Below are 24413 nucleotides of genomic sequence, written 5' to 3' on the forward strand. Positions count from 1 at the left end.
AAAAAAAGAGATTTGAGGCTGAAGTTTGAGAACACAACCCTATCAAAAGACCCAGGACTATCCTCAGCCCAGCACTCTAAACTCTGCTGGGATCCTCTCCAGCCTGGTGCCCCAAACCCTGCTGTGACCTCCCAAACCCAGCACCCCCATCCCTGCTGGAACCCCCCCAACCTGACACCCCAATCTTGGCCAGGGATCCCTACCAATGCTCCCCAGCCAAGCATCCCAGACTTTGCGAGGATCTCTGCATCCAGGGCAACCCAAATCCTGCTGGGACCTGCACATCTGACACCTGAAACACTTCTGGGACTCCCTCAGTCCAGCATCTCAAATCCCAACAGGATCCCAACCACACTCCCCAGCCCAGCACCCCTGTGCCCACCAGGACTCCCCAACCCAGCTCTCCAAACCTCAGCACAATTTCCAGCACCGCCATTCCCTCCAGGGCCTCACATCCTCATCTCCATCATCCTCCTCACCTCTGTCTCCGTCCTCACCCACATCCATAACTCCTTTCCTCATCACTGTCTCTGCCTGCATCTCCATCCTGATTTCCCTCATCATCTCCATCTCCTTTCCTATCCCAATCCTCATTCCATCTCCAACCTCATCTACATCCACATTGTCATCTCCATCTCTGTCCCACCCATTTCCATCTTCATCCCCATTGCATCCCTGCCTCCCACCCCTTCCACATCCACCCCTCCATCTTAATTTCCATCCTCAACTCCATGCCTCTCTCTGTCTGCCTGTTCCCATTGCATCCCCATCTCCAACCTCTTCCCCATCCCCATCCTTATCCCCTTCCCTATTACCACACTCATCCCCATCTCCATTCCCATTTCCATCCCTGTCCCCATCTCCATACCCATTCCCATGGCTGCCTCTGTCTCAATGTCTGTGTCCACTGTATCCCCATCTCCAACCCCTTCCACATCCTCATCTCTGTCTTGGTCCCCGTCTTTGTCCCTGTCCCTATCCCCAACTCAACTCCATTTCCATTCTTATCCCCATTCCCATTCATCTCCATCTCGGTCTGTCTCCATTTTTATCTCTCCGTCCCCTTTGTATCCTCATCTCCAACTTCTTCCACATCCCAATCTCCACCTCTGTCCCCTTCCCCATCCCTGTTCTGATCCTCATGCCCATCCCCATCTGGATGATCCTCATCTTCATCCCCATCCCTCTGTGTCTCTGTGCCCTTTGTATCCTCATCTCCAACTTCTTCCACATCCCAACCTCTGCCTCTGCCCCATCCTTGTCCCCTGATCCTCATCCCTGTCCTTAATTCCATTTCCATTCTTGTCCCCATTCCCATCTCTGTCTGTCTCCATCTCAATCTCTGTCCCCTTTGTATCCTCATCTCCAACTTCTTCCACATCCCAATCTCCACCTCTGTCCCCAACTCCATTCCCATCCCCACCTCCATCTTCATCCCTCTGTGTCTCTGTCCCCTTTGTATCCTCATCTCCAACTTCTACATCCCCATCTCTGTCCCCATCCTTGTCCCCTTCCCCATCCCTGTCCTGATCCTCATTCTCGTCCCCGCCTCCATCTTCATCCGTCTCTCTTTGTATCCTCATCTCAACTTCTCCCACATCCCCATCTCCATCCCCATCCATGTCCCTTTTCCCTGTCCCTCTCCCCATTTCCATACCTATCCATGTCTCTTTTCCCTGTCCCTCTCCCCATCTCCATCCCCATCCGTGTCCCTTTTCCCGGTCCCTGTCCCCATCCCCATCCATGTCCCTTTTCCCGGTCCCTCTCCCCATCTCCATCCCCATCCGTGTCCCTTTTCCCTGTCCCTCTCCCCATCTCCATCCCCATCCGTGTCCCTTTTCCCGGTCCCTGTCCCCATCTCCATCCATGTCCCTTTTCCCTGTCCCCATCTCCATGCCCTCCTCCGTCCCTCCCCTCCCGCCCCGCCCCGGGCGCTGCTGCCGGCGGGGCGGGCCGTGGGGCGGGAGCGGCGGCTCGGGGCCGCCTTTGTGCGGGTCGGGGGCTGTCCCATCCCCATTCCCATCCCCGTTCCCGCTTCGTCCCGGGCTCTCCCGCACCTCTCCGCACTTTCCCGTCCCACGGCATCCCCATGGCCGCCCCCCGGCCGGCGCACGGCTGCGGCAGCGGAGCGCTGCTGGGGCGCTTCGGGGTGCTGCTGCAGGCGCTGCTGGCTCTCTGCGCCTTCAGCACCCTCATGCGTGAGTAGCGGGGGGACCGAGGGGACCAGGGACGCCTCGGTGGGATGGGGTGGGTGCCCGTTCTCTTAAAACGCACCAAGTTTGGGTTGGGGAGGAAGGGACGCGCTGGGGATGTTCCCCAGCAGCAGGAGCAGCGCCAGATGCTCCTTCTTCCAAACTCCCTAATCTGATGGTAATGAAGCTCCGCGGAAAGCGAGGCTGTAATCTCTTAAAATTGGCCGCGCTTGTGTGAGCCATTGCTCAGTCGCTTAGAAAATTTTAATGAGGGGTAAAAAAAAGCTCTTGGTGTGACCCCGCGAGTGGCCGGGGAGGAGCTGATAAAAACGGGGCGGGTGTCCGACACGGCGCTGCGTGCTCGGGGGGATTTCATTGCACCGTGATATTGCTTTTGTTGAATTTTCGCTCAAGTTTTAGGGCTTGAGCGGCTGGGGAAGGAGGTTACAGAGAGAGAACGTGTTTTTCTGGTTACTGGGAAGGGCTGGTAGTGGGAAAAATCAGCTGAGGAGTGAGAAAAATCACCCGGGGTGTGATTTGCAGAGCCAGAGAGAACGGCCCCAAGTTACGCTGTAGAAAGTTCAGAGTGGGTATTTGGGAAAGCTTCTTCCCCGGAAGGGGAAGGCATTGGAACCGGCTGCCCAGGGCAGTGCTGGAGCCTCCGTCCCAGGCGATGTTTAAAATACGTGTGGATGTGGTTTGGTAGAGCACTTGGCAGTGCTGGGTTAATGACTGCACTTGATGATATTAGAATTCTTTCCCAACCTCGGTGATTCTGCGGTCCTGTGAAAAGGTGCGGAACGCTGAGGCTGAAGGAGCCGTGAAAATTCACTGTTGCTCTGTGCCGCAGCTGCGTTTTGCTCAGAGCGATGTGTGTGTGTTGCTGCTCTTCAGGGTTAAGTGGTTTAGCACACGTTGAATCAACATGCCAGAACCCGATCTGTTTTCCTTGTTTGAAAGCCTGTGGTGACAGTGAACCGAAACTTCCAAGTTTTCTGGCTAAGTAGCTGCAGATTTTGAGGTTCTCTTGCCCCCTCTGCCTTTTGGAAACCGCTTTCAAAGGCTCCAGCGCTGCGGTTAACGCCGAGCTGCCAGAGAAAATTGCAACAAGTTCTTCCAGGGATAACTGATACCTTCTTCCAGCTGGAGCAGCCCAGTTGCAACATGCCGCTGCTTGTGTTTTACCAAATATTTTCAGTAAGAATAGTGGTAATTTCGTTTTCTATTCCTGTTCCCCCTAGTGATGTGTGCATGTGGGTTAATTCTCCCATAAACGCCATGGGGTGTCCCATAAAATCAAGGACTTGGGTAAATCATGTTGGAATACCTCTGGGGATGAGGCTGCATAACGCCTGCCAGAAAATCAGCAACTCTGGGCTAACTGCTGGTGCAGGGGCTAATATCTCTGTGAACATTAACAGCCTCTCGGTTAATGAAGAGAAACTGAAAGCTGATCCTGTGTGGTTTTGTTGTGACTCAGCTGAGGAGGAACTGCTGCCTGGGACCCCGAGGGCAGATGTGTTTACAGCCCCGGGATCCCAACCACAGCCCCCTCCCGTGGCTGCAGCTGGGCTGGTGGTCCCTGACCCACCCCAGCTGGTCCTTACCTGTGCCCCAGGCTCACACTTCCAGCTGGAGGCTCCCTTGGATCTGCTGGAGGGGGCTGTGTGTGCTGACTCCTAACCCACGGTGGTTGTGGGCTCGCCAACAGTTTTGTTTTGGGCATCAACCTTCAGCCTTTGGGTTGTTTCTGTGGCACGTTCAGCTGGCAAGGAGAAGGCTCCAGTGCCTGGGAGGTGTGGAAGCTTCTGGAGCTGAGACAAAAAACTTCCTGGGAATTTTGGTTGCACCTTCATTTCACCCAGCCAGGCAGTCCCAGCTGGGTGACTCACGTAGAGTTTAGGATGACTAAATGACATCATGTAGATCCTAGTTTAGGATGACTCATGACATCATGTAGGATTTCGGGTGTTGCTGTTATTGGAGTCAGCCCTTTGATACTTCTTTCCTTCAGTACTTTCTTCTTTCCTTAAGTGTTTGTGTTGGTTTTATTACTGTGATTTCTTCTTTGCCAGAATATTGCAGGCCATGGGTTAATAAGTGGAAACAAGGACCATGAGGGTGGTGAGGCCCTGGAACAGGGTGCTCAGAGAAGCTGTGTCTGTCCCTGGATCCCTGGAAGTGTCCAAGGCCAGGTTGGATGGGGCTTGGAGCAAGCTCAGATAATGAAAGGTGTCCCTGTCCATGGCAGGGAGGTGGAACTTGGTGATCTTTAAGGTCCCTTCTGACCCAAAACCATGTTACAGAATTCCTGTCCAAACTCAGGAATTTCTATTCCTTCTACTTTAAAGTACCAGCTCAGCTATAGGAACACCTGGATTTGCATGGAAAAAATTTCCAGATTGTGCAGAAACTGTTCAGAGCTCTTGAAAACATGCAGAGGAACTCAGACTAACAATAACGTGGCATTCTGCAAAGTTTTGCAGGTGTATCTGCATGGATGTGCTCAGAGTATCCCTCCAGAATGTGGATCCCAAGCATGGCCATTGCAGGGAGGATAAATTTGTTTTTATCAGAGCAATTCGTGTCCTTGAATTTGTGGTTTTTTGGGGCTGTGGAAAGATGCTCTTCTGCCAACCTGGTAGGAAAACCTAATGGAGGAGGAAATTAGTTTTGAATGATTGAGTGGGGTGGTTGCTCCCCATTGCTGTGGATTCTGTGAAATGGATTCTTTGAGTGGTGAAAACAGGACCCAGAAGTAAATGATGCCCAGCCTTGGCAGGGAGTCAGGACAGCTGTTTAGTGGGGTTTTATTATTCTGTCAACTCCCATGAGCAATAGTGCTAACAGTTCATTTTAGCCTACAAACATTCTCTTGCTTTTCCAGCAAGGTCTTCAAGGCTGTATTCAAACCTAATCCCAGTTTGACCAGAGCTTGCTCTGGTTGCAGCTTTGCCCCATTTGGGAGTCAAATGGCAAAGGGGTGTCACCCTTTCCACCTGCCTGGGGTGGCTGTGGAGGCTCTTTGGCCTTTGGCTGTAAGGACAGTCCTAGAATGATCACAAACACTTGAAGGCAGAGGAGCCCAGCAGCTGTGTGTGTGTGGCAATCTGTATTCCTGTGCAAGAACCTCCCCTGGGGAGGTCATGGCCCTGAGGAGTGGGGATAATTGTGCAATCCCATCTGAAGCGCTTTGCAATGCTTTTCCTTGAGCATCACTCAGCTGGGTGGCGAAAGCTCCTTGCAGTCACCTCAGCTGCAAGGACTGGGTGAGCCCCTGCAGTTGGGGCTATTCATTCTATTCTTTTTTTTTTTTTGGAAAGGGTTGTTATAAATGATCAAATCGTGAGCCAAAATTATCAAAAACTTAGCAAAGATTTATTAACTTGTCTGCGAGACCGAAGTTCGGGCTTCGAAACCACCACAGCCAAGGAGACAGCGTCGAGCCCGGGATCGGCGCTGGGTGAATGAACACGGATCTGACCTCCCGAGTGTCAGAGTGTCCCCCTCGGTTCACACGTGGGTTCACACATGGGTGGTTCACAAATGCTGCTTCTTGCAGCGAGGTTTTATACAGTTTATTCTGCCCGAGGCAAAGGTGACCAAGTTTCCTTTGTGTCTCTTCACGTGCATCGCTGCTGCTTCCCATGTGCAGAGCTGGACAAAGGCCGAGTCCAGGTGTGCCATTGGCGTCAATGGCATCAGAGCGAGCCTGGGTATTCAGATGTGTCAGGGTGGCGTCACTGGCGATCTTGACAGATGCAATCAGCAAGGTGATAATTGCTCTTGGGTGGCTCCTGAGGAGAGAAACTGGTGATCATCACCCTGGAAGCTTCTATTCTTATGCCAAGGCATCAATCGTTATCTTAACTTGTGTCATAACTTGTGTCTGGGAGCTAGCTGAATCTAAATCGACAGCTGCTTCTGGCCAGGGTGGTCAAAAGACATGGTTTGGATTTCACAATATTTTATACCATACATTAATAGCATGAATTATCCCTACCATACATTACAGGGCTCTAGACTAGCAAAAGTTGTCCAGGTTTGCACAGGGGACAACAAAACTCTTTGAAATGAGGGAAGATCTTTTGTACAAATTACATCCATAGCCTTCTTTGTGAATTAACTAGAGTGCAGGATTTGAGGAGCTCAAGAATTTTTGTCTCCATTGTGAATGGAAAAAAACTTTTCCCTGGAGCTGGTATCCTCATTTTCTACTCTACCACAAACAGCATTGAGAAAATGCATGAACCTTTGTTTTTCTTCCAGCTTTTTCTGAAACTGGCTTGGCAGCCCTCTGAGCTGCTGGATGAGGTGTAGTAGCACTTGTGATGTTGGTATGAAAATAGATGTTGCTCTTGGAAAACACTCCTACTGCCAGGCAAGGAGAGCTGGACTGGACTGAGCTCCCACAGCCCTGTGGGAAATCTGGTTTTCAGCTTTACTTCTGAAAATGTCTTGATCCTGCCTCATGTGACAGCAGCGTCCCTCTCTCCTCCTGCATGTCACTGCTGGACATGCTCTTCCAGCACATCTTGCCTTGAGCTTAGTCTTAAGAAGGCACAGTTTGCAGGAGGGACCCTGGTGCTGAGCCCCAGGCAGGAATTGGAGCTGGAGATGCTCTGTGAGCACCTGGGATGGTGTTCTAGACACTGGTCCAAGTAGCTTGTCCTGAGGCAGAGCCACAGAATAGGAATTTAACAGACTTCCTGTAAAAGAAATAGTGTCTCTGTGGTAGAAAACAGTTGTCAAAGAACATCAGAAGTATCCCCTTGATCTGTGGCCTGTGTTTTCCTGATCCCTGTGGATTTTCCAGCTGAGCTTTCAACGTTGATTTTTTCTGGATGGTGAAATGGGAGAGAGCATCCTCGTGTTGAGAAGTGTCTGAACTTTGAGAGGGACTCATGGAAGCTGTTGCATTCATCTCCACCAGATAAATCAAACTTAACCCAACTTTTGTGACTTTTTACTGGGCCCTGTAGTGATAGGGAAAGGGGCATTGGTTTTAAACTGAAAGAGGATAGATTTAGGCTAAATACAAGAGGAATTTTTTTACAATGAGAATGCTGAAGCACTGAAACAGGTTGCCCAGCAGAATGATGGATGCCCTATCCCTGGAAACATTTAAGGTCAGGTTGGATGGGTCTCTGGGTATAGTGGAAGGTGTCCCTGTCCATGGCAGGGGATTTGAATGAGGTGACCATCAAAGGACCCTTCCAACTCAAACCACACTGTGATTCTGCCCCAGTGCTAAGTTCAGGCTGGTACAGAGTTTGTTGTACATATGGTTTGTTGTACATATGGTTTGTTGTCCATGGTTTGTTGTAGATATGGTATTTGTACATAGTTTGTTGTATATAGTTTGTTGTCCATATGGTATTTGTATATAGTTTGTTGTATATAGTTTGTTGTCAGTTGCTGTACATAGTTTGAAGTGAAGTGCTGTCTCAGTGCTTCAAAAGTATCCCAAGTGCTTTCTGGTTTGTGTTTTGACTTTACACTGAAAATACCTCATAAGGGTGGGTGAAAGTGTGAGTTCCTGCCAAGAAAAAGAAGAAGTAAATGCTAGAGCACTTGATCTGTCCAGACTTCCATTCTGTTCTGAAATAGATCTGCCCAAGACACAAAACCCCACTGCAGGCTTCCCCTGCCCAAGGCAGGCTCTGCTGCCTTTGCTTGCAGTCACAGGAGTGCGTAACTGTGTGTGATTTTAATTGTTCACACACAAGAGCATGCAAATTCCAACTTCACCCCTCTAAATGCTTTTCCCTCTGGAGAAAAACAAAGCCACAGAGGTTAACTGTGTCTGGCAGTGTGAAGCTTGGGTCCTTGCTGATTTACATGTAGGTTTGTGGGTTAAGCTGCACATGGCAGGGCTCTCAGCACGTTTCTCTTCTGCTTCAGTACGTCTGAAACTGGATGAGCTGGAGAACATGTGTTGCACTTTGTGGGCTGGAAGGTCTGTGCAGCACTCAGTGTGCTTCATTAAGCTGCACACAGCTTTCCACAAAGCTTTAGAATTGCAGCTGTTGGTTGCTCTGACCTCTCCTTGGCCATCGCCCCTTGAGCGGCCGAGCTGAGCAGGGACTGGGAATGATTTATTAAAAAAATTATGGATATTGATCTAGTACCAATATCCAAGTGTGATGGGGACAAAAACTCTCTAACAGTTTAAAGTTAGAAAGTGTGTGTTTATTGCTACAGGTGATCACAGAGTCCTTTTATGTATACAGTTATAGAATACCCAAAATACAAATATATTCTCATAACTTTGGTACATCCCATTCCCAATATGGATATTGATCGAGTACCTATATCCAAAAACTCACTAACAGTTAGAAAGTGTGTGTTTATTGCTACAGGTGATCACAGAGTCCTTTTATGTATACAGTTATTGAATACCCAAAATACCAATACATTCTCATAACTTTGGTACATCCCATTCCCAATATGGATTGATCTAGTACCTATATCCAAAAACTCTCTAACAGTTTAGAGCTAGAAAGTGTTTTTTTATTGTGGGAAAACTCCCAAATAGACACCACAATTTACAGGTGATTCCAGAGTCCTTTTATCTGTACAAGTATTGAATACCCAAAATACAAATACAGGTTCATAACTTTGGTACATCCCATTCCCTGCTCCACGTGGTAATTAGTTCAAAAGCTGTTAAGCATTTGTTCCTTGAAATGGGTTGGCGGTCCCTCTCATGGGGAGGGGTCCCAAAATGAGGAAGTAAATGAAGTCTTCCTCTTTCTGACCTTTCTACCTTTTCAATGAAAATATGACAAATGAACCCTTGGTAGGATTCCCATTCCCCATCTTCAATTGGTTTCAGAACAGAGGAGGCCTACAATTGTCTTATGCTCCTAAAAGGTATTTATCAGTTTCTATATTCTTCATTATAAATCCAGCTAATCAAACATTGTGTTGAGGAGCAATTAATTATTAGTTAACTACCAACTCTTAACTTCATCAAGGCCTACCCATTTATTTTAATTAACTCCAATAAAGTTTAACAAAAATCTTAGCTTCTCTAAAATCTCTAAATTCCTTAAAGTTTATGTCTCTGGAAGCTCCTGGTTTCTGAGAGAACAAAGGCATTGGGGAAGATGGAAAATGAGCTGGCAGAGTAGAGCTCCATGAGAAGTTACCTGTGATCCTTCACCCTGCACCTTTCTGAGTTGGTTCTGCCACGTGTGGTGAGCAGTTGATGTTATGGGTGACTTAATGAGACAAAAATCTGTACAGGGAAATTAGTATTTTATAGTTATGAGTGGAGCATGCAAAGCTTTAAGGAGTCTCTTAAATTTACAGCTTGTTTTTTTTTAAACAGCATTTGTAAGAAAACTGTATGGCAGAGAGACTTTAATGATAAAAGTTCGGTTGGGATAAAATGCTGTCTTTAATGCTAAAAGGGAGTAGAAAGAAGATGATGGTTAAGGTCCCTTCCAACCCAAACCATCTGTGAGTCTATAATAACTGCTTGGGCATCACTTCATCCTTCAGGTGGTGTTCTCTTAGTGATCTTGGATTTTATTGCCTTACTTTTATCTTTCCTTGTCTAAACTCCATTTTTCAAGGGACTGGCTTGCAATGCATTATATGGGGAGTCACAACTGCCTCCCCAGGATGCTCTGCATTGAGTTGGAGGCCAGCCTCAGTCCAGGTGTCCTGTAGGACCTGCTGTGTCAGTAAATAATATGTTCTGTTCTCAATGTGCAAAGCTGATGGTTGCTATCTCACAGCTTTGCTTGGTGACCACCTGGCGCTTGGCTAAAATAACAGCTTTAAAAATCTGTGCAAAAATAAGACACAAAGGGTAGAGCTTAAGGCTGAGAACCCATGCCAGGATCCTCTGTGGCCTTTGTTTGGGGCAGTTGGAGTCTCCAGAAGGATGAGTGCTCCAGCTGAGGCTCCTGAGCAGCCTGGTTTTGTGGAAGGGGTCCCTGCCCATGGCAGGGAATTGGAACAAGATGTCTTTAAAGACCCTTCCCATCAAACCATCCAGTGATTCCATGAACACAGTCTCAGTTTCTGTTCCTTCCTCTGCCACTGTTGCTGGAGGTGCTTTCATTCTCCTCACACTGGTACCAGGCTCTTTGGGAGGGAATACAGAATACACCCAGTGCAGACCTGAGGATGGAAGTCAGCAGCAGTCCGTGCCCTCAAACCACTGACAGCTGTTTTGAGGAGGAAAACCAGGACTTTGGCTGCTCCCTGAACTGATGGGGGATATAATTTCACACTTTTCTGGCTGCTCTCTGCAAACAGTGGCTGCTGCTGCTTCCCTGCTTCCTCCCATTGTGTCTGGGGTCGAGCTGTCTGAGTGGCTGCTCAGGCTAAGAATAGTGCAGACCCCAGGGTTTTGGCTCTGTATCCTGAATGTTGGCTTCTTTCCTGCCTGGGGCTTGGAAAGAGCCTGGGAAAGGGTGTGTCCTGCAAAATAGGTTGAGATGTGTTATTGGAGACTGTACTGCTGAAAATAACACAGGGGTTGGGCAGGGGAAGAGCTTCTGTTTCCTCCCTGGTACAGTAGCTCCGAGTCCTTTTTGGCAAAGGCCAGAAATGAAGTCCTAACCCTCTTGCTACTGGGATGTGGCCCTGGATGTGTGGTTTGTGGCAGTCAGTTTAGTCCCCTCTTAAAAGCAAGTAGCAGTATAACCAGTTTGGGGCATTTCAGACTTTATTTTTGATGGACCTTTCACAATTTAGGTGTATTAATGCATCTAAAAGTGCTTTTATATCAGGTTCATTTTCAGTATCCATCCCCCCCAGGCCTGCTGCTGAGCTCAGTGGGGTCAGGCTTGGATCCCTGTAAATCAAATCCCAAAAGTTCTGTCTGTTGAGTCAACACCTCCCTCCCAAACCTCAGCTTCACACTCCTGTGGTTGGTTGCAGTAAGATTTGTCAGGGAGGTGGTCTGGCTCTCAGCCAAGCATGTCTAACCATATCCCAGGGAGATAAGTTTCCCCCTGTAATTTTGTAGAAACCTGTGGAAACCCAGGGCACTGGGAATATTTCTGTGTCTGCTCTGGGGTGCCCTGACCCCCAGGGCAGCACTGACTTTGACCCTCATTCATGGAGAAAGTTTCTCAGACTTCAAGATGGACTGGAATCCACAAAGGTGTGAAATAGATTATGGAGAGCAGTGCAGGTGTGTCACTTGGTGAGAAATTGAGGTTTTGGGATTTTTAGTGTGTTGTGGATGGAAGCAAGATGGAGGGCACAGGGTGCTATCCTGGGTTTCTTCTTCATGCTTCTTCTTCCTCCTTCTCCATGGGTTTGGGTGGCATTTTGTAATTGGGCAGAAAAGTCCCCATTGCAGCTCTTTGGGATCAGTTATTGGGTTAAAAGGGAAAATAATCCAGGTGTCAGTTCTTAATTGGATAGTTTAGCCTTAAAAGCCCTTGTACCAAGAGACTGTTGGCCATTTTGTGCCTTCTAATGAAAAGCTGCAGAACTCACAGTAGTGAGACTGTTTTACTGATAAGAAATAATAAACAGCTGAGTCTGAACATGAACTGCCATCTCAAGTGCCTTCAATCCAGACCCAGAGAAACCCACAACTGGGCCCCCCACAGAAACCTGACTTGGTAGCCTGTTTTGCTGATCAGCAGCTGGTTGATGCTGCAGCTAATTCTGATTAAATTAGGGGTTCTTTTACCTGTGCTGGTGCACAAATCTGCAGCAGATGTGCCTGACTGCAGTGTGGGGTCACTGGGGGATGCAGAGAGGATGTTCCAGCAGGGGTGAGGAGCAGCACAAGGGCATAGGGCTGTTGTTGCTACTGTCCTTGTCTTAATTATTAGAATCAGAGAATTTGTTCAAAAGCAGAAGTAGGCTGTGGGACATTGACTGTGACAAGCTCTGGTAACTTCACAGCCCTTGTCTTGGTGTAGGGCAGGCAAAGCTGTCTGTCCCCTTTCTATTGCATCAAGAGAACAAACAACATAATGAATATTAACCTCTGTATTATACTGGATAAAGAGTGAGGACAGCTCTTGTTGTGCTTTTATCTTTTTGACTATTTACAGATCTATATTGAAAGACTCCAGCAAATACTTTTTTTTTTAACTTTTCACAGGTTCTCATTCAGTTGTCAGCTTCCACCCAGCCTGGTGGCTCTGAGGGGATTTCAAGCATGTTTGATCTTTATTGTCCTTACCTGAAGAGGAAGGGCTGGGAAGTCTTTTATTTCCTGCCCTCCCCTCTCTCTGCTGTGGTCAGGGGATCTCTCAGATTGTCCCTCATCTTCCTTCCCTTCTGCTTCAGCCTCACAGCTTTTTGTCTGCAGCAGCTGGAGCCAGGCAGGGCAGAGCCTGCAGAAGGCAGACACCATCCCAGTGGTGCTCTGCTTATGTTTAATGGGACAGACCTGGGTCCCCTTCTCCTGGCTCCTACAGGATCTCAGTTGTTATCATTATATTGCAAAGGTTTCATGTTGTTGTCTCCTTAGTGCAAGAGTTCCATACCTCCTTGATGTTTCTCATAGGCAGCTCCTCCAAGCACTGACTCTTCCTTCTTCTCACAGCAGCCAACTGACTCCAGTTCCCCTTCAACCACCCAATCCACTCTTTTATAGCACTTTCTTCTCATTGCCTACAGCTGTGGCCTGTTAAAGTCAGGCCTGCTCCTAATCTTTCATAATTAGCCCAGCTGCAACTCCTTAGGGGTAAGATTACTTCCTATACTACCTTTATTTTCTTGTATTCTATCCCCCTACACTCAGTCACAGAATGGTGAGCACAGTTTGGATCCAATGGTAGATCCAGTGCCACCCCTGCCATGGCAGGGACACCTTCCACCATCCCAGGTTGCTCCAAGCCCCATCCAGCCTGGTCTTGGGCACTTCCAGGGATCCAGGGGCAGCCACAGCTGCTCTGGGCACCCTGTGCCAGGGCCTGCCCACCCTCAAAGGGAAGAACTTCTTCCCAAGATGTGCAATAACATTGCTTCCTTGCACATGGACACAGCTGAGAAGGGAAGCAGCATTAAAATATTCAGTACTGTGGTTTTGGGACCCAAATTCCTGATGCCTTCTGATCTAGAGCAGCTGCATTCCAGTCTCATTGTCAATCTAATTGAATTTGGGTTCTCTTCCATTTTGTGCAACTCTGTGTGCAGTAAACTGCATTTTTAATTTGTTTCAGGTGTTTTTATAGAGTTTCATTTGGTCATAAGTGCTAGAACTCAAATATCACTTTTTTTTTTTTTTTTTTTGTCCTTGATGTGTGCATAACTTCCCTTAAAGTAAATATTAAGGATGGACTGGTTTGTCTGAGCCAGGGTAGCAAACCCACCTACAGCTGGTGGAAAATTGAGTGATTTGAAACACATTTTGAGAAGAACAGAGGAGATTTTAGCTATTCTGCAGCTTGATCCAGTTGAGCCTGTGCCTGTGCATGCCATGGCTTGGCTCTCTGCAGCATTTGGAAGAGGGGAGGGAGGCTTTGCTGTTGCTGCTCATTCTCCAGAGCCCTGCTGTGCTCACTGAGCACAAAGTGCTGCTTCATGGAGGGCTCCATCATCTCCTGGAGTCTTCAGAGATGTGGTGCTGCTCCTGTGGATTTAACATCCCCCCTAACCCCGGGCCACAGACACCAAACAACTCTGCTCCCTGTTTAAGCTCTGGTAATCTTGGCTGGATTTCTGGTTTAATTTGGAGCCAGCCTGCTGCAGCTCTGCACAGTAAATGCCCTATTAAGCAGTTAATTATTTCTCTATAATACCAGCTTTTATCTTTAATACAACAGTTTTACTGTCTCTGATAATTACACAGTCTCAGATAACTCTCTTAAATCTAATGAGGCATGACAAGCTGTGTTCAACAAGGCACCACACCATTAACTTCTTACCTCTTACTTGTCATCTTATCACACTGAATTACTGTGTTTCTAGCCTGAGTGGCTGTGGATACATAACATGTCACTTCTCATTAGGAAAATAATGAAAATCACCCCTTGTGCTGCTGTGGTTGGGCTAGTGGTCAGCTGCTTGGCCTGAAGACCCCTCCAAAAGCTTTTTTTCAGCATTGTGCTCTTTGCCCCCATGAGCTGAGGGCTGCTTTAGACAATTCTGGGCCCTTGGTTGGTCCATGGCTCTGATGCTTGTGGGTAGGTGAAATGAAAATTGGCTTTTGAAGGGCACCAGTGATGATGGATCTTGTCTGAGCTGATGGCAGTCATTGCTGCAGGAATACCTCATGGTGGGATTCAGCTGGATGAGGGAAACTGGTGGATTTTTTCTGGACAGGAGTAGGACAAGCTGCTGCAGCAGGGTCTGGTGTGACTTGACTGGTGCTTTGTTACTCATCACTGGCAATAATGGGTCAGGTTGTAGCAGTGCTGGTTTTCTGTGGATTTGAGACTGGCACCAAATCCCTGCATGTGCCTGACTAAATCCTGGGATTAGGGGAGATCACAGGATTGGAGAATGGTTTGGGCTGGAAGGGACCTTACAGCCTATTTTGTTCCATCCCCTGCCATGGGCAGGGACACCTCCCTCTGTCCCAGGTTGCTCCAAGCCCTGTCCAACCTGGCCTTGGACACTTCCAGAGGTGGAGCAGCCGCAGCTTCTCAGGCACCCTGTTCCAGTGCCTCCTCATCCTCACAGTAAAGAATTTCTCCCCAGTTTCCCACCTAAATATCTCTTCTTCTAGTTGTAAAAAGTTCCTCATTGTCCTTTCATCCTTGTCTTTTCATCTGTTGCCCTGTCACCTTGCCAGTAAAAGCAGGACAAAGCTGCACTTGTGAAATGTCAAGGCTCCTGTCAGGGAAGTCCCTGCATCCTTCCATGTTGGATCAGGAAGGCATTTCCCAGGGATAGGAGCCCAGGCTGCCCTTTGGGGGTATTGTATTTGTGGGGATCCTCGTGGCAAGAAGGAGTGATGAATCTGGCTCCATGTTCTCAGAAGGCTCATTTATTATTTTATGATACTGTATTATATTAATGAATGCTATACTAAACTGTACTAAAGAATACAGAAAGGATACAGACAGAAGGCTAAAAAGATAATAATTAAAACTTGTGATTCTTCCAAGAGTCTCAATAGAGCTTGGCCCTGATTGGCCAAAGAGTCAAAACAATTCACGTGAAACCAATGAAACAATCTCCAAACACATTCCACATGAGCACAACACAGGAGAAGCAAATGAGATAAGAATTGTTTTCTCTTTTCTCTGAGGCTTCTCAGCTTCCCAGGAGAAGAAATCCTGGCAAAGGGATTTTTCCGAGAAAATATGACAGTGACCCCTCTGATTGGTTTGCTCCAGGCCAGAGAACAGAATCATGGAATCATTGTGGCTGGAAAAGCCATCCAAGATCATCAGATCTGACCATTAACCCAGCACTGCCAAGCTCACCCCTAAGCTGTGTCCCTAAATACAACATCTGGGTCTTGTGGACACTTCCAGGGGCAGTGATGCCACCACTGCCCTTGGCTTTGCTCAGCCTTTAAACTTTCAAATGCTGAGGGTCCCGTGTCACTGTCACATTTTCTGAAAAATCCTCTTTGCCCAGGATTCTTCTCCTGGGAAGCTGAGAAGCCTCAGAAAAAAAAGGAAAACAATATTATCTCATTTGCTTCTCCTGAGTTGTGCTCATTTGGAATGTGGTTTGGAGATTGTTTATCCACAGGTGATTGTTTCATTGGTTTCATGTGAATTGTTTTGACTTAATGACCATTCAGGGTCGAGCTGTGTGGGACTCTAGAGAGGGAGTCACGAATTTTCATTATTATCTTTTAGCCTTCTGTAAATATTCTTTCTCTATTCTTTACTATGATTATATTATATTATATTATATTATATTATATTATATTATATTATATTATATTATATTATATTATATTATATTATATTATATTATATTATATTATATTATATTATATTATATTATATTATATTATATTATTAAATTAGCCTTTTAAGAACATGGAGTCTGATTCATTCCTTCCTGCCACAAAGAACCCCAGAAAACACCACAGTCCTGCAGGGTTTTTGGGCTGCATTTGCAGTGCAGGTGGGTGCAGGCTGCACCCATGGAGGGTTCATCTGGGTAATGGAACCTCTCTGATTCTCTTTGCAGTAAAACGATTTAAGGAGCCAAAGGCAGAGCGGCGTCCCTGGAGGATATGGTGAGATTTTTCTTTTTAAACTTGAAAAAAATGTGTTTATATTTTTTTTCTCTTACACTAACAATCTTCTAGCCCCCCTGTGTATCCTGCATGACATTTAATTGTTAAATGAAATGTGCTGCTGCTTCCCAAGGAAACCTCCATAAAGTAGCTGGTGTTCCCTAGAAATAAAATTCCCCGCTTGACTCCTTCAGAAAATCTTGGTTTTTCCTGCAGGTTTTATGATACCTCCAAGCAAGCCATAGGTGCCCTCTTCATCCACTTTGCCAATGTTTTTCTGTCTGATCTCACTGAGGAGGACCCTTGTTCTCTGTAAGTACACGAGGCACTTGCCTTCCTATCAGTCAAAGGGAGAATTGTGTTGGGAAGGGTCATGAACAGTGGAAATGGATCCATCTGAAGCACTGCATGGGAATAAACTCTGCTGAGCTTGTTTTTTGTGCTCTGTGTTGTCTTCTTTGCTGGTCCTGTTTGGGGGATTTCTAAACCAAACTCCAGAAACTAAAATTTTTTAAAATGCTGAAACTATATTTTTATCTGCAAAGTGTCTGAAGTAAATGTAGAAGTCCCACCTTTACTTCACACATTTTGCAGATAAAAATTTAGTTTCAGCATTAACCTCATCTCATTTTGAGAAACTCCTTTAGGCTTCAAAATTCTTCTTAAAACCTTCTGGCCCATCTCCTTTTTTTTATATTAAAGTTCTGCACTTTGATATGTTTCTTTAAGCAGACACAAGTTTGGCTGGGGCTGCACATAACCTCTCAAATGATGTATTGTTGTTTTTTTTTAAACAGACAGTGTTTTAAAATAAACCCTCTCATGCTTATGCTGTGCCCTTTGGGTGTGTTGTTTATTTTTCATGTGTGTTTTATGTTTCCCTGCACTGCCTGACTTGTCATCCTGATGCAGGCAGCTTAAAACCCTCCAGCCCTGTCCCTGGGCTTTGAGGCTCACACTCTGTGTCCTGCCCAGAATAAACCACCAGAGCTCCATGTGCCTATGGAATGCTCCGGTTTTCCAGCAGCTGGACACTGTAAAAAGCCAGCCTGAGTTTTTGGATGTAGAAAAACTTAATGTTATGCTTTCAAAGTGGATATCAAAAGCAGATTGTTGTTTGCAATTTCTTGGTTCAGAGGCAGAGTTCTGGAAAAGGAAATGTTCACTGCTGTAGCCTTGTGCTTGGCATTTTCTTCATCCTGTAGAAATCTGGCAGAAAATATTGCAATGATGGAAAACTGCATACAAAAACACGTTAGTCTATGTGATTTTTATGGGTTTTTTTTCTGTTTGGAGTTCATTAAAATATCAAGACCTGGATTGGAGTTTGGACCCTGCCATCCCCAGAAGGTCCCTGCAGGTCTCCTGCCTCTGGGACACTTCAGCATCCAGAGCTGCAGAACTCAAACCCATTGGGCCAAAATCTCCTTGCAGGGATGGGTTCAGCTCCTGGATCTGCAGTGGGACCTGAACTTGAGGGTTTTGGGACCTCAGGGCTCTTGCTGCTGAGCCAGGGCCCATCACCTCTCCCAAAACCTCCCTCTCAGTCTGTGTCTCTGCTTTTGGGAGCCTCTTGCAGCTGCTCAGAAAAATGGACTTTGTGCCTCTTTTGCTGCCAGTTTGTAGAGCAGCTGTGGTGCCCCAAAAGCTGCCATTTTCTTGTGTGAAATTCTGGGAACAGTTTGGTTCTGTTTCCTCTGAAACTTGAGATTTCATTTTTTTTTTAATTAGAAAAAAATAGGCTGCAAGTGGAAAGTCTCCCTTTTGCAGGGGGTAACTTTTAAGAAGTATTTATTGCTATATGAATAAATGAGCAGTGACAGAGAGTTGGTGGAGCCTGCCCCTTCTCTTCTGAACAAGCTTTTAAACTAAGAAATTGCTGGTAAGGCTTAGGAAAATGCAATAAAAGAGAAAGGAAGCGAGTTTGGATTGTTAAGCAGGCTTATTTAAGACATTGGGGTTTTTAAATTCATTTCCATTATGAAATTAAAGATTTTGAATAATACTTAAGAACACAGAAGCTGAAACCTGAATTTTCCTCTGCTCTTAGCTACCTTATTAATTTCATCCTGGATGCCACGCTGGGGATGCTGCTGATCTGGCTGGGTGTGAAAGTGGTCTCCTGGATTGTTCAGCACAAGAAATACACATACCTGGTCTTTGGGGAGTATGGTAGGTGTCACCTGCTCTGCCCAGAGGGGCCTGGTGTGCTCCCACCTGGGAATGGGGACCAAAAATGGCAGGAGCTGCAGCCTGGGGCTGGAATGGGAGCAGCTGTTCTCCCTTCTTCAGGGAGCTCCTGAGGGTGAGTTAAATGCTGGAACCACCCTGGAAATGGGAGCAGCTGTTCTCCCTTCTTCAGGGAGCTCCTGAAGGTGAGCTAAATGCTGGAACCACCACTGGAATGCAGCAGGGTGGTGAGGAAGAGCTGAACATTTCCTTGGGTGTAGAATAGACCCCAGGAGATATCTGTGTGGTAAATTAGGATGTGTAAGGTTGTTTTTTGGGGTTCTTCTGTGGGTTTTTACCATATTCATTCAGAATATGGAGTTGTTCTTGCATTTGCCTTGAGCTGTGGTGGGGATCAGCCAGGCACAGCGTGACCCCAAAAGTTGAGTTTTGAAGTGTTGCCTCTTTCTCTTTAAATTCCTGCCTGGAGATGGAGAAAATGTTCCCAAAAAGCTGCTCTCAGCCAGCCCCACTAGAGGGTAGCAGTTCCCTTCCAAAAGAGCAGAGCCAGCTTGCTGGAGAAGCTGTAGGAAAGGGAAAAATTAATGCTCTGCCTATTTTACATTACATCTGATGTACAGATGAATTCAGTACTATTTCAGAAAACACATCTTATTCATAAAAATTGCAGTCTTGCCATTAAGATGTTAATCATGAAGTCTCTTCTGAAGTTAGTCTGGTTTTTTTTTTGTGTGTGTTTTTAGTAGCTGGTCTGGCATCTGAGCTGGTGAAACTTGGACCCAGGTGGGATCAGTTTGGAGACCCCAGTGCCCTGTGGATTTCCTCAGGCTGTGCAGATGGGTCATGGCAGAGGTGAAGGGAACCTGGGTTTGTGAGGCAGCAAAAGCAGCTGCACACTGGGAATGAGATGATGTGGGCAGGGCTGGCCCTCCTCAAACCTGAGAGGAGCTTTCAAGGTTGATCTCCAGAGCAGTTTCAGCATCCTGACAGCAGGCATGGGGTGGGGGCAATACCTTCTGTATTTTCCCTTTTAGCTCCTCCTTTATAATAGATCCCTAAACATAGACAAGACAGCAGAATCCAGATATTCTTAGTTCAGGAGCTGGAGTTTTCCCCCTTTGGAGCAACAAGGACTGGAAGCCCAACCACCTCAGACACAGCTTCAGCTTCGTGTGCCACGTCTGCAGTTGAGCAGAAGCAAAAACCATGAAAAGTCTCTTGGCAGAGCAGGGATGAACTTCTGTTGAGCTGTAGCTGGCCCCTCATTAGGGCTGGCTTAGACCACAGAAACAGCTCAGTCCTTTGAGAAAATCTTGCTTTCATTAGTGAAAAACAAGTTTGTGCTGTTGCTTGAATTTGGTTCTTGAATTGGGGGTTAAGTATCTCGTCCATCAAGTACAGTTTTTGGTGCAGGTCTCTGGCCAGAGTGACCCCAGTGGAAAATACAGGTGGGGAAGCCAAGTGACATATCCAAGGCAATCCTGTGGCAGGGCTGGGGAAGGAAAACACTCCTGCCCTCATCTCTGGTGTTAAGTAACTTCCCAAACAGTTGGGAAGACGCTTGTAAACTTTGTACAGTTTGATGCAGGCTCCAGGAACATGATTCATTTTCTGGGCTAATTGCTGTACCAGACTTCTGCTCCTCAGGAGAATTGAGGGAAGCAACATAAGTCCTGCAGAGGAGAAAGCCAGGAGAGCACAAAATCCATGTTGCAAACAGCAGTCAGTGCCATTGCTGCAGCCATCAGAACAGCAGGGTTGTGGTTTTGTCCAGTGGAGCCAGTACCCATCTTCCTGCATCAACCTGGAGGGGGAAAAAAAATAAATCTGCCACAGCTGTGTCCTTCCAGCAGCTCTGAAGCTGATGCAAAGCACTGCAGCTGTCCTTTGGGGGGGCTGTAGCAGTTCCTGCTGCTCTCTGGTTGCTTCTCCTGCCTCCACAGCCCTGGCTGGCTCCCCCTGTGCAGCTGCAAGAGCTGCATTAATGGGGAAGTAAAGTAAAGTAAAGGGGAGGGAAAGCACCTAAATCTATGCTGCTATTTTAAGCATCCAGCTGTCCAGAGTTGTTTAGAAAAATCAATTATTTCCATATTTCCAAAAAGCCAGGAACAGGCATTCTGAGATCAGCCTCTCTTGTGCCTGAGCTCATGGCCACATTGCAGCCAGGAATGACCTGTTTTACAGCTAGTGAGGAATCAAAGGCTCCTGTTTGCTCATGTTCCTCCATCTTTTGCCCAAAAGCTCCTGATTACTCTCTGAACTTGCCTCTAAGCACAGGAAACTGCATTTTGGAAAGTTCTGTACCTTCCCAGGATGCCTCAGGATCAAAGATTGGGAAGTGTGTTCTTGGCACAGGTGGGCTCTGGGGAATGAGGGTTGCCTCACACCTACTCAGAGCTAACAAACTCCTACCCCTGGAGGTGTTGAAGGCCAGGTTGGATGGGACCCTGAGAAACTCCCATGGCAGGGGGTTTGGAACTAGGTGATATTTTTAATGTCTGTTCCAAGCCAAAGCATTCTGTGATGATTCTGTGAAATTCCACAAGTGCACCATTGCTGTAGCAGGTCATAGGAGCTGTCCCTGTAGGGCACCATCACAGGGAGGAGAACAAAGCAGAGTTTAAGCTTCAAAAGATGTGGGAGATGGATGCCCATGTTCTTGGAGGTGCTGTTGGGCTGGGACAGACTGAGCAGGGGATGTGCTGGCTCCAGTCAGGGAGTGCAGATCAAGCCTGACTGAACTTTGTGCCTCATCTCCAAACTGGTCCAGCTCTCTTCTCCCTCCCCATGGCAATGAGCAGCTCCCTAGAGAACACCTTTGTATGGCTGCAATGCCGATTTTAATTGTCCTCAGTAATTCTCCAGCATTACTTTAGAAATACCCCACTATTTCTTTTAAGTAAGCAAATGTGATGAATTTGCATTGAGAGAGATTTCCTGCAGTGTGCAAGTCAATTTTTCTAGAGGAGCATTAAGAAATGAGGGGGAGTAAAAGTGTTCTCAGTGGAAAATGTCCCTCTGGATGCCCATCTGGATGTTGACTTGTGGCTGTGGTCACTGGCTAGCTAAGCCTGATGCTTTGTTCAGTGTCTGGAAATGGAAAGGCATCTTGCTTGGAGGCCTTCAAAGTCTGTTTAGTGGCCTGTTGAACTCTGCTGGTCAAATTTAGTTCTAGGAGAATGTGCTCTGTGCCAGCTGCTGAGTTTAACTGAGGACCTGTGTAGGCTGCTTCTGGCCCCGCGGTGATGCTGTACAAAATTTCCATCACAAATATTCCCACGTCCTGGAGCAGCCAAGGGAGCTGGCTGCTAATGCCTGAGGAAATACTGCTGGAAATAGCTCTAACCTGAGGGGCTGGCCTGTCCTCAGCCTGTTGGGCTTTTCCATCCCTGGGGCCAGGGGGGAAAAGCAATGAGAGGGCTGAGGGTCCTGCTCAGGGACTGAGTGTGTGCTTGGCTCCCTTGCTCTGAGCAGGGGTTTGAGGAGAGGCAAGTGTTTGAAAGCAGTGGAAGTTGTACTGGGTGACAAGGTGGGGGTAGAAAAAGTCAATAAAAACTTCTTAGGAGATATTCAAATGGTACCTCCAAAACCAAGGGCTCCAATTATCAGTGCTAAGTACAAAGGGTAGTGTCACAGACATCTTTCATGAAAAATCCTTTCCTTAGGAGCTTTCCTCCTGAGAAGCTGAGAGGCCTCAGGAACAAAATGTAACCAATGGTTATCTGCTGCTGTGGAATGCAACAGGTGCATCTGGGATTGGTCTCATAGAGTTGTTTCTAATTAATGGCCAATCACAGCCCAGCTGGCTCGGACTCTCTGTCCAAGCCACAACCCTTTGTTATCATTCCTTTCTATTCTTAGCTTAGCTAGTCTTCTGATGAAATCCTTTCTTCTATTCTTTTAGTATAGTTTTAATGTAATATATATCATAAAATAATAAATCAGCATTCTGAAACATGGAGTCAGATCCTCATCTCTTCCCCAATTCAAGAACCCCTGTGAACACCATCACAGGGTAGGAAATAGCAGTAAACTCTGAATTGTATGAAATGTTCACTTGGAAGGCAAACCCAGGTTTTTAGAGATGGGAATGTGATGCATCAGAACAGCCAGATGGGTCCAGTGACCACCCCAGACCCTCTCTGGCATTTTCTGCACCTGAGCTAAACCATTCTGCACCTGACTGAACCATAGAATGGTGTGGGTTGGTGTCAGAGCCCAGGAAATTCCTCTGGCTGCCCTGGAGGGCTTGAGCCCCAGCCCAGGGGGCTCAGAGACCTTGGCACAGAGCCCAGAGACCCCTGTGCCTTTGATTATGACCCATGGAAAAAACAATTACCAACCTTAATACGAAGAATTACAAGACACAAAAGTTTAAGTAGAATGATAGTGAATTTATCACAGGGTGAAAAATAGATTTTTTAGAGTTTTTAGCATAGAAGTTCAAGGAGCAAGATAGAAGAATCCAAGCGTGTCCAGCCTTTCTCCTCCTTCTTCTGGGCCTCCATCTCCTGCTCTCAATTTGGATGACAGCAACACTGCTCCCTGCAGTTTGAGTATCCACATGGACCAAAGATGCAGAGCACTGGTGTGACACTGCACACTGGGGACAGACTCCAACTGTGCACTCGCTTTTCTCTGCTTCAGCAATGGGACAGGGGAGCTGGGAATGCCCCATCCCTGCAAGTGTCCAAGGCCAGGCTGGATGGGTTTTGAACAACCTGGTCTAGTGGGAGGTGTCCCTGCCCATGGGGTCCCTTCCAACCTCTCGGGACTCTCGCTGGTCAGAATGACCCCAAGATGTGTTAGAAAGTCTCTTTTCCCAGCCCAGCAGTCCAAGAAGGAGTCAGGATTCTTCAGTTCTCAGTCTCAAGGTTGTTTATTGTTTCTTATCTATAAAATTCTTTCTCTTGTCCTGCCGAGGTCCACTCAGCAGGACAGTCAGAGGCACTCTGCCTGCCCCCAGGGCAGTGTTATCTTTTTACACTAAAAACTACATGTACAATATTTACAATAACTTCCCAATACCTATCACCTATGTTAGACAGTGAGCTTCTATTCTAAACCAGTCCAAAAGTGCCAACATCACAGCAGAAGATGGAAGCCAAGAAGAAGGAGAAAGGCTGGACATGCCCAGATTTCTCAATCTTGCCCCCTGAACCCCCATTCTAAAAACCCCAAAAATCTATTTTTCACCCTGTGATAAATTCACTATCATTCTACTTAAACTTTTGTGGCTTGTAATTCTTCATACTAAGGTTGGTAATTGTTTTTTCCAAGGCCTAAATCAAAGGCACAGGGGTCTCGGGCTCTGCGCCAAGATCTCTGAGCCCCCTGGGCAGGGGCTCAAGTCCTCCAGGGCAGCCAGAGGAATTTCCTGGGCTCTGACACCAACCCACACCATCCTATGGTTCAGTCGTTTAAGTTCAGGTGCAGAAAGTGCCAGAGAGGGTCTGGGGTGTCCATTGGACCCATCTGGCTGTTCTGATTCATCACATTCCCATCCCTAAAAACCTGCTTTTGCCCTCCAGTTGAGCATTTCATAGAATTCAGAGTTTACTGCTATTTCCTACCCTTTGTACTTGGCACTGATAATTGGATCCCTTGGTTTTGGAGGTACCATTTGTGCATCTCCTAAGAAGTTCTTATTGACTTTTTCTGCCCCCACCTTGTCACCCAGTACAACTTCCACTGCTTTCAGACACTTGCCTCACCTCAAACCCCCTGAACCCTCCACTTCGGCTGTGATTGAGCTTTTTTCCTACCTGCTCTCTGCCCACCAGTCCCCAGAAGGGTGCAAATAAAGCTGTCTGGCAGTAACACATGGGCTGTGCTGACAGCTTGGTGCATTAGGCAGCCTGGATTAAAACTAATCCTGTTGTGTGCTAACAGCT

The 24413-nt window shown here is 46.9% G+C and overlaps 1 protein-coding gene across 1 annotated transcript in view; it reads left to right on the top strand.

Moving 5' to 3' along the window:
* Positions 1-2089: 2089 nt before the first annotated feature.
* The window catches only part of LOC118698035 (store-operated calcium entry regulator STIMATE-like), a 36300-nt gene continuing 13976 nt past the window's right edge, over positions 2090-24413 (top strand). Inside the window, exons 1-4 of the mRNA XM_036401107.1 lie at positions 2090-2198; positions 16281-16329; positions 16546-16641; positions 18380-18501. Of these exons, the coding sequence (XP_036257000.1) occupies positions 2090-2198; positions 16281-16329; positions 16546-16641; positions 18380-18501 (376 nt within the window). The remainder of the gene's footprint in view (positions 2199-16280; positions 16330-16545; positions 16642-18379; positions 18502-24413) is intronic.

The sequence above is a fragment of the Molothrus ater genome, chromosome 5, assembly GCF_012460135.2.
Source record: "Molothrus ater isolate BHLD 08-10-18 breed brown headed cowbird chromosome 5, BPBGC_Mater_1.1, whole genome shotgun sequence".
Classification (NCBI taxonomy): Eukaryota; Metazoa; Chordata; class Aves; order Passeriformes; family Icteridae; genus Molothrus; species Molothrus ater.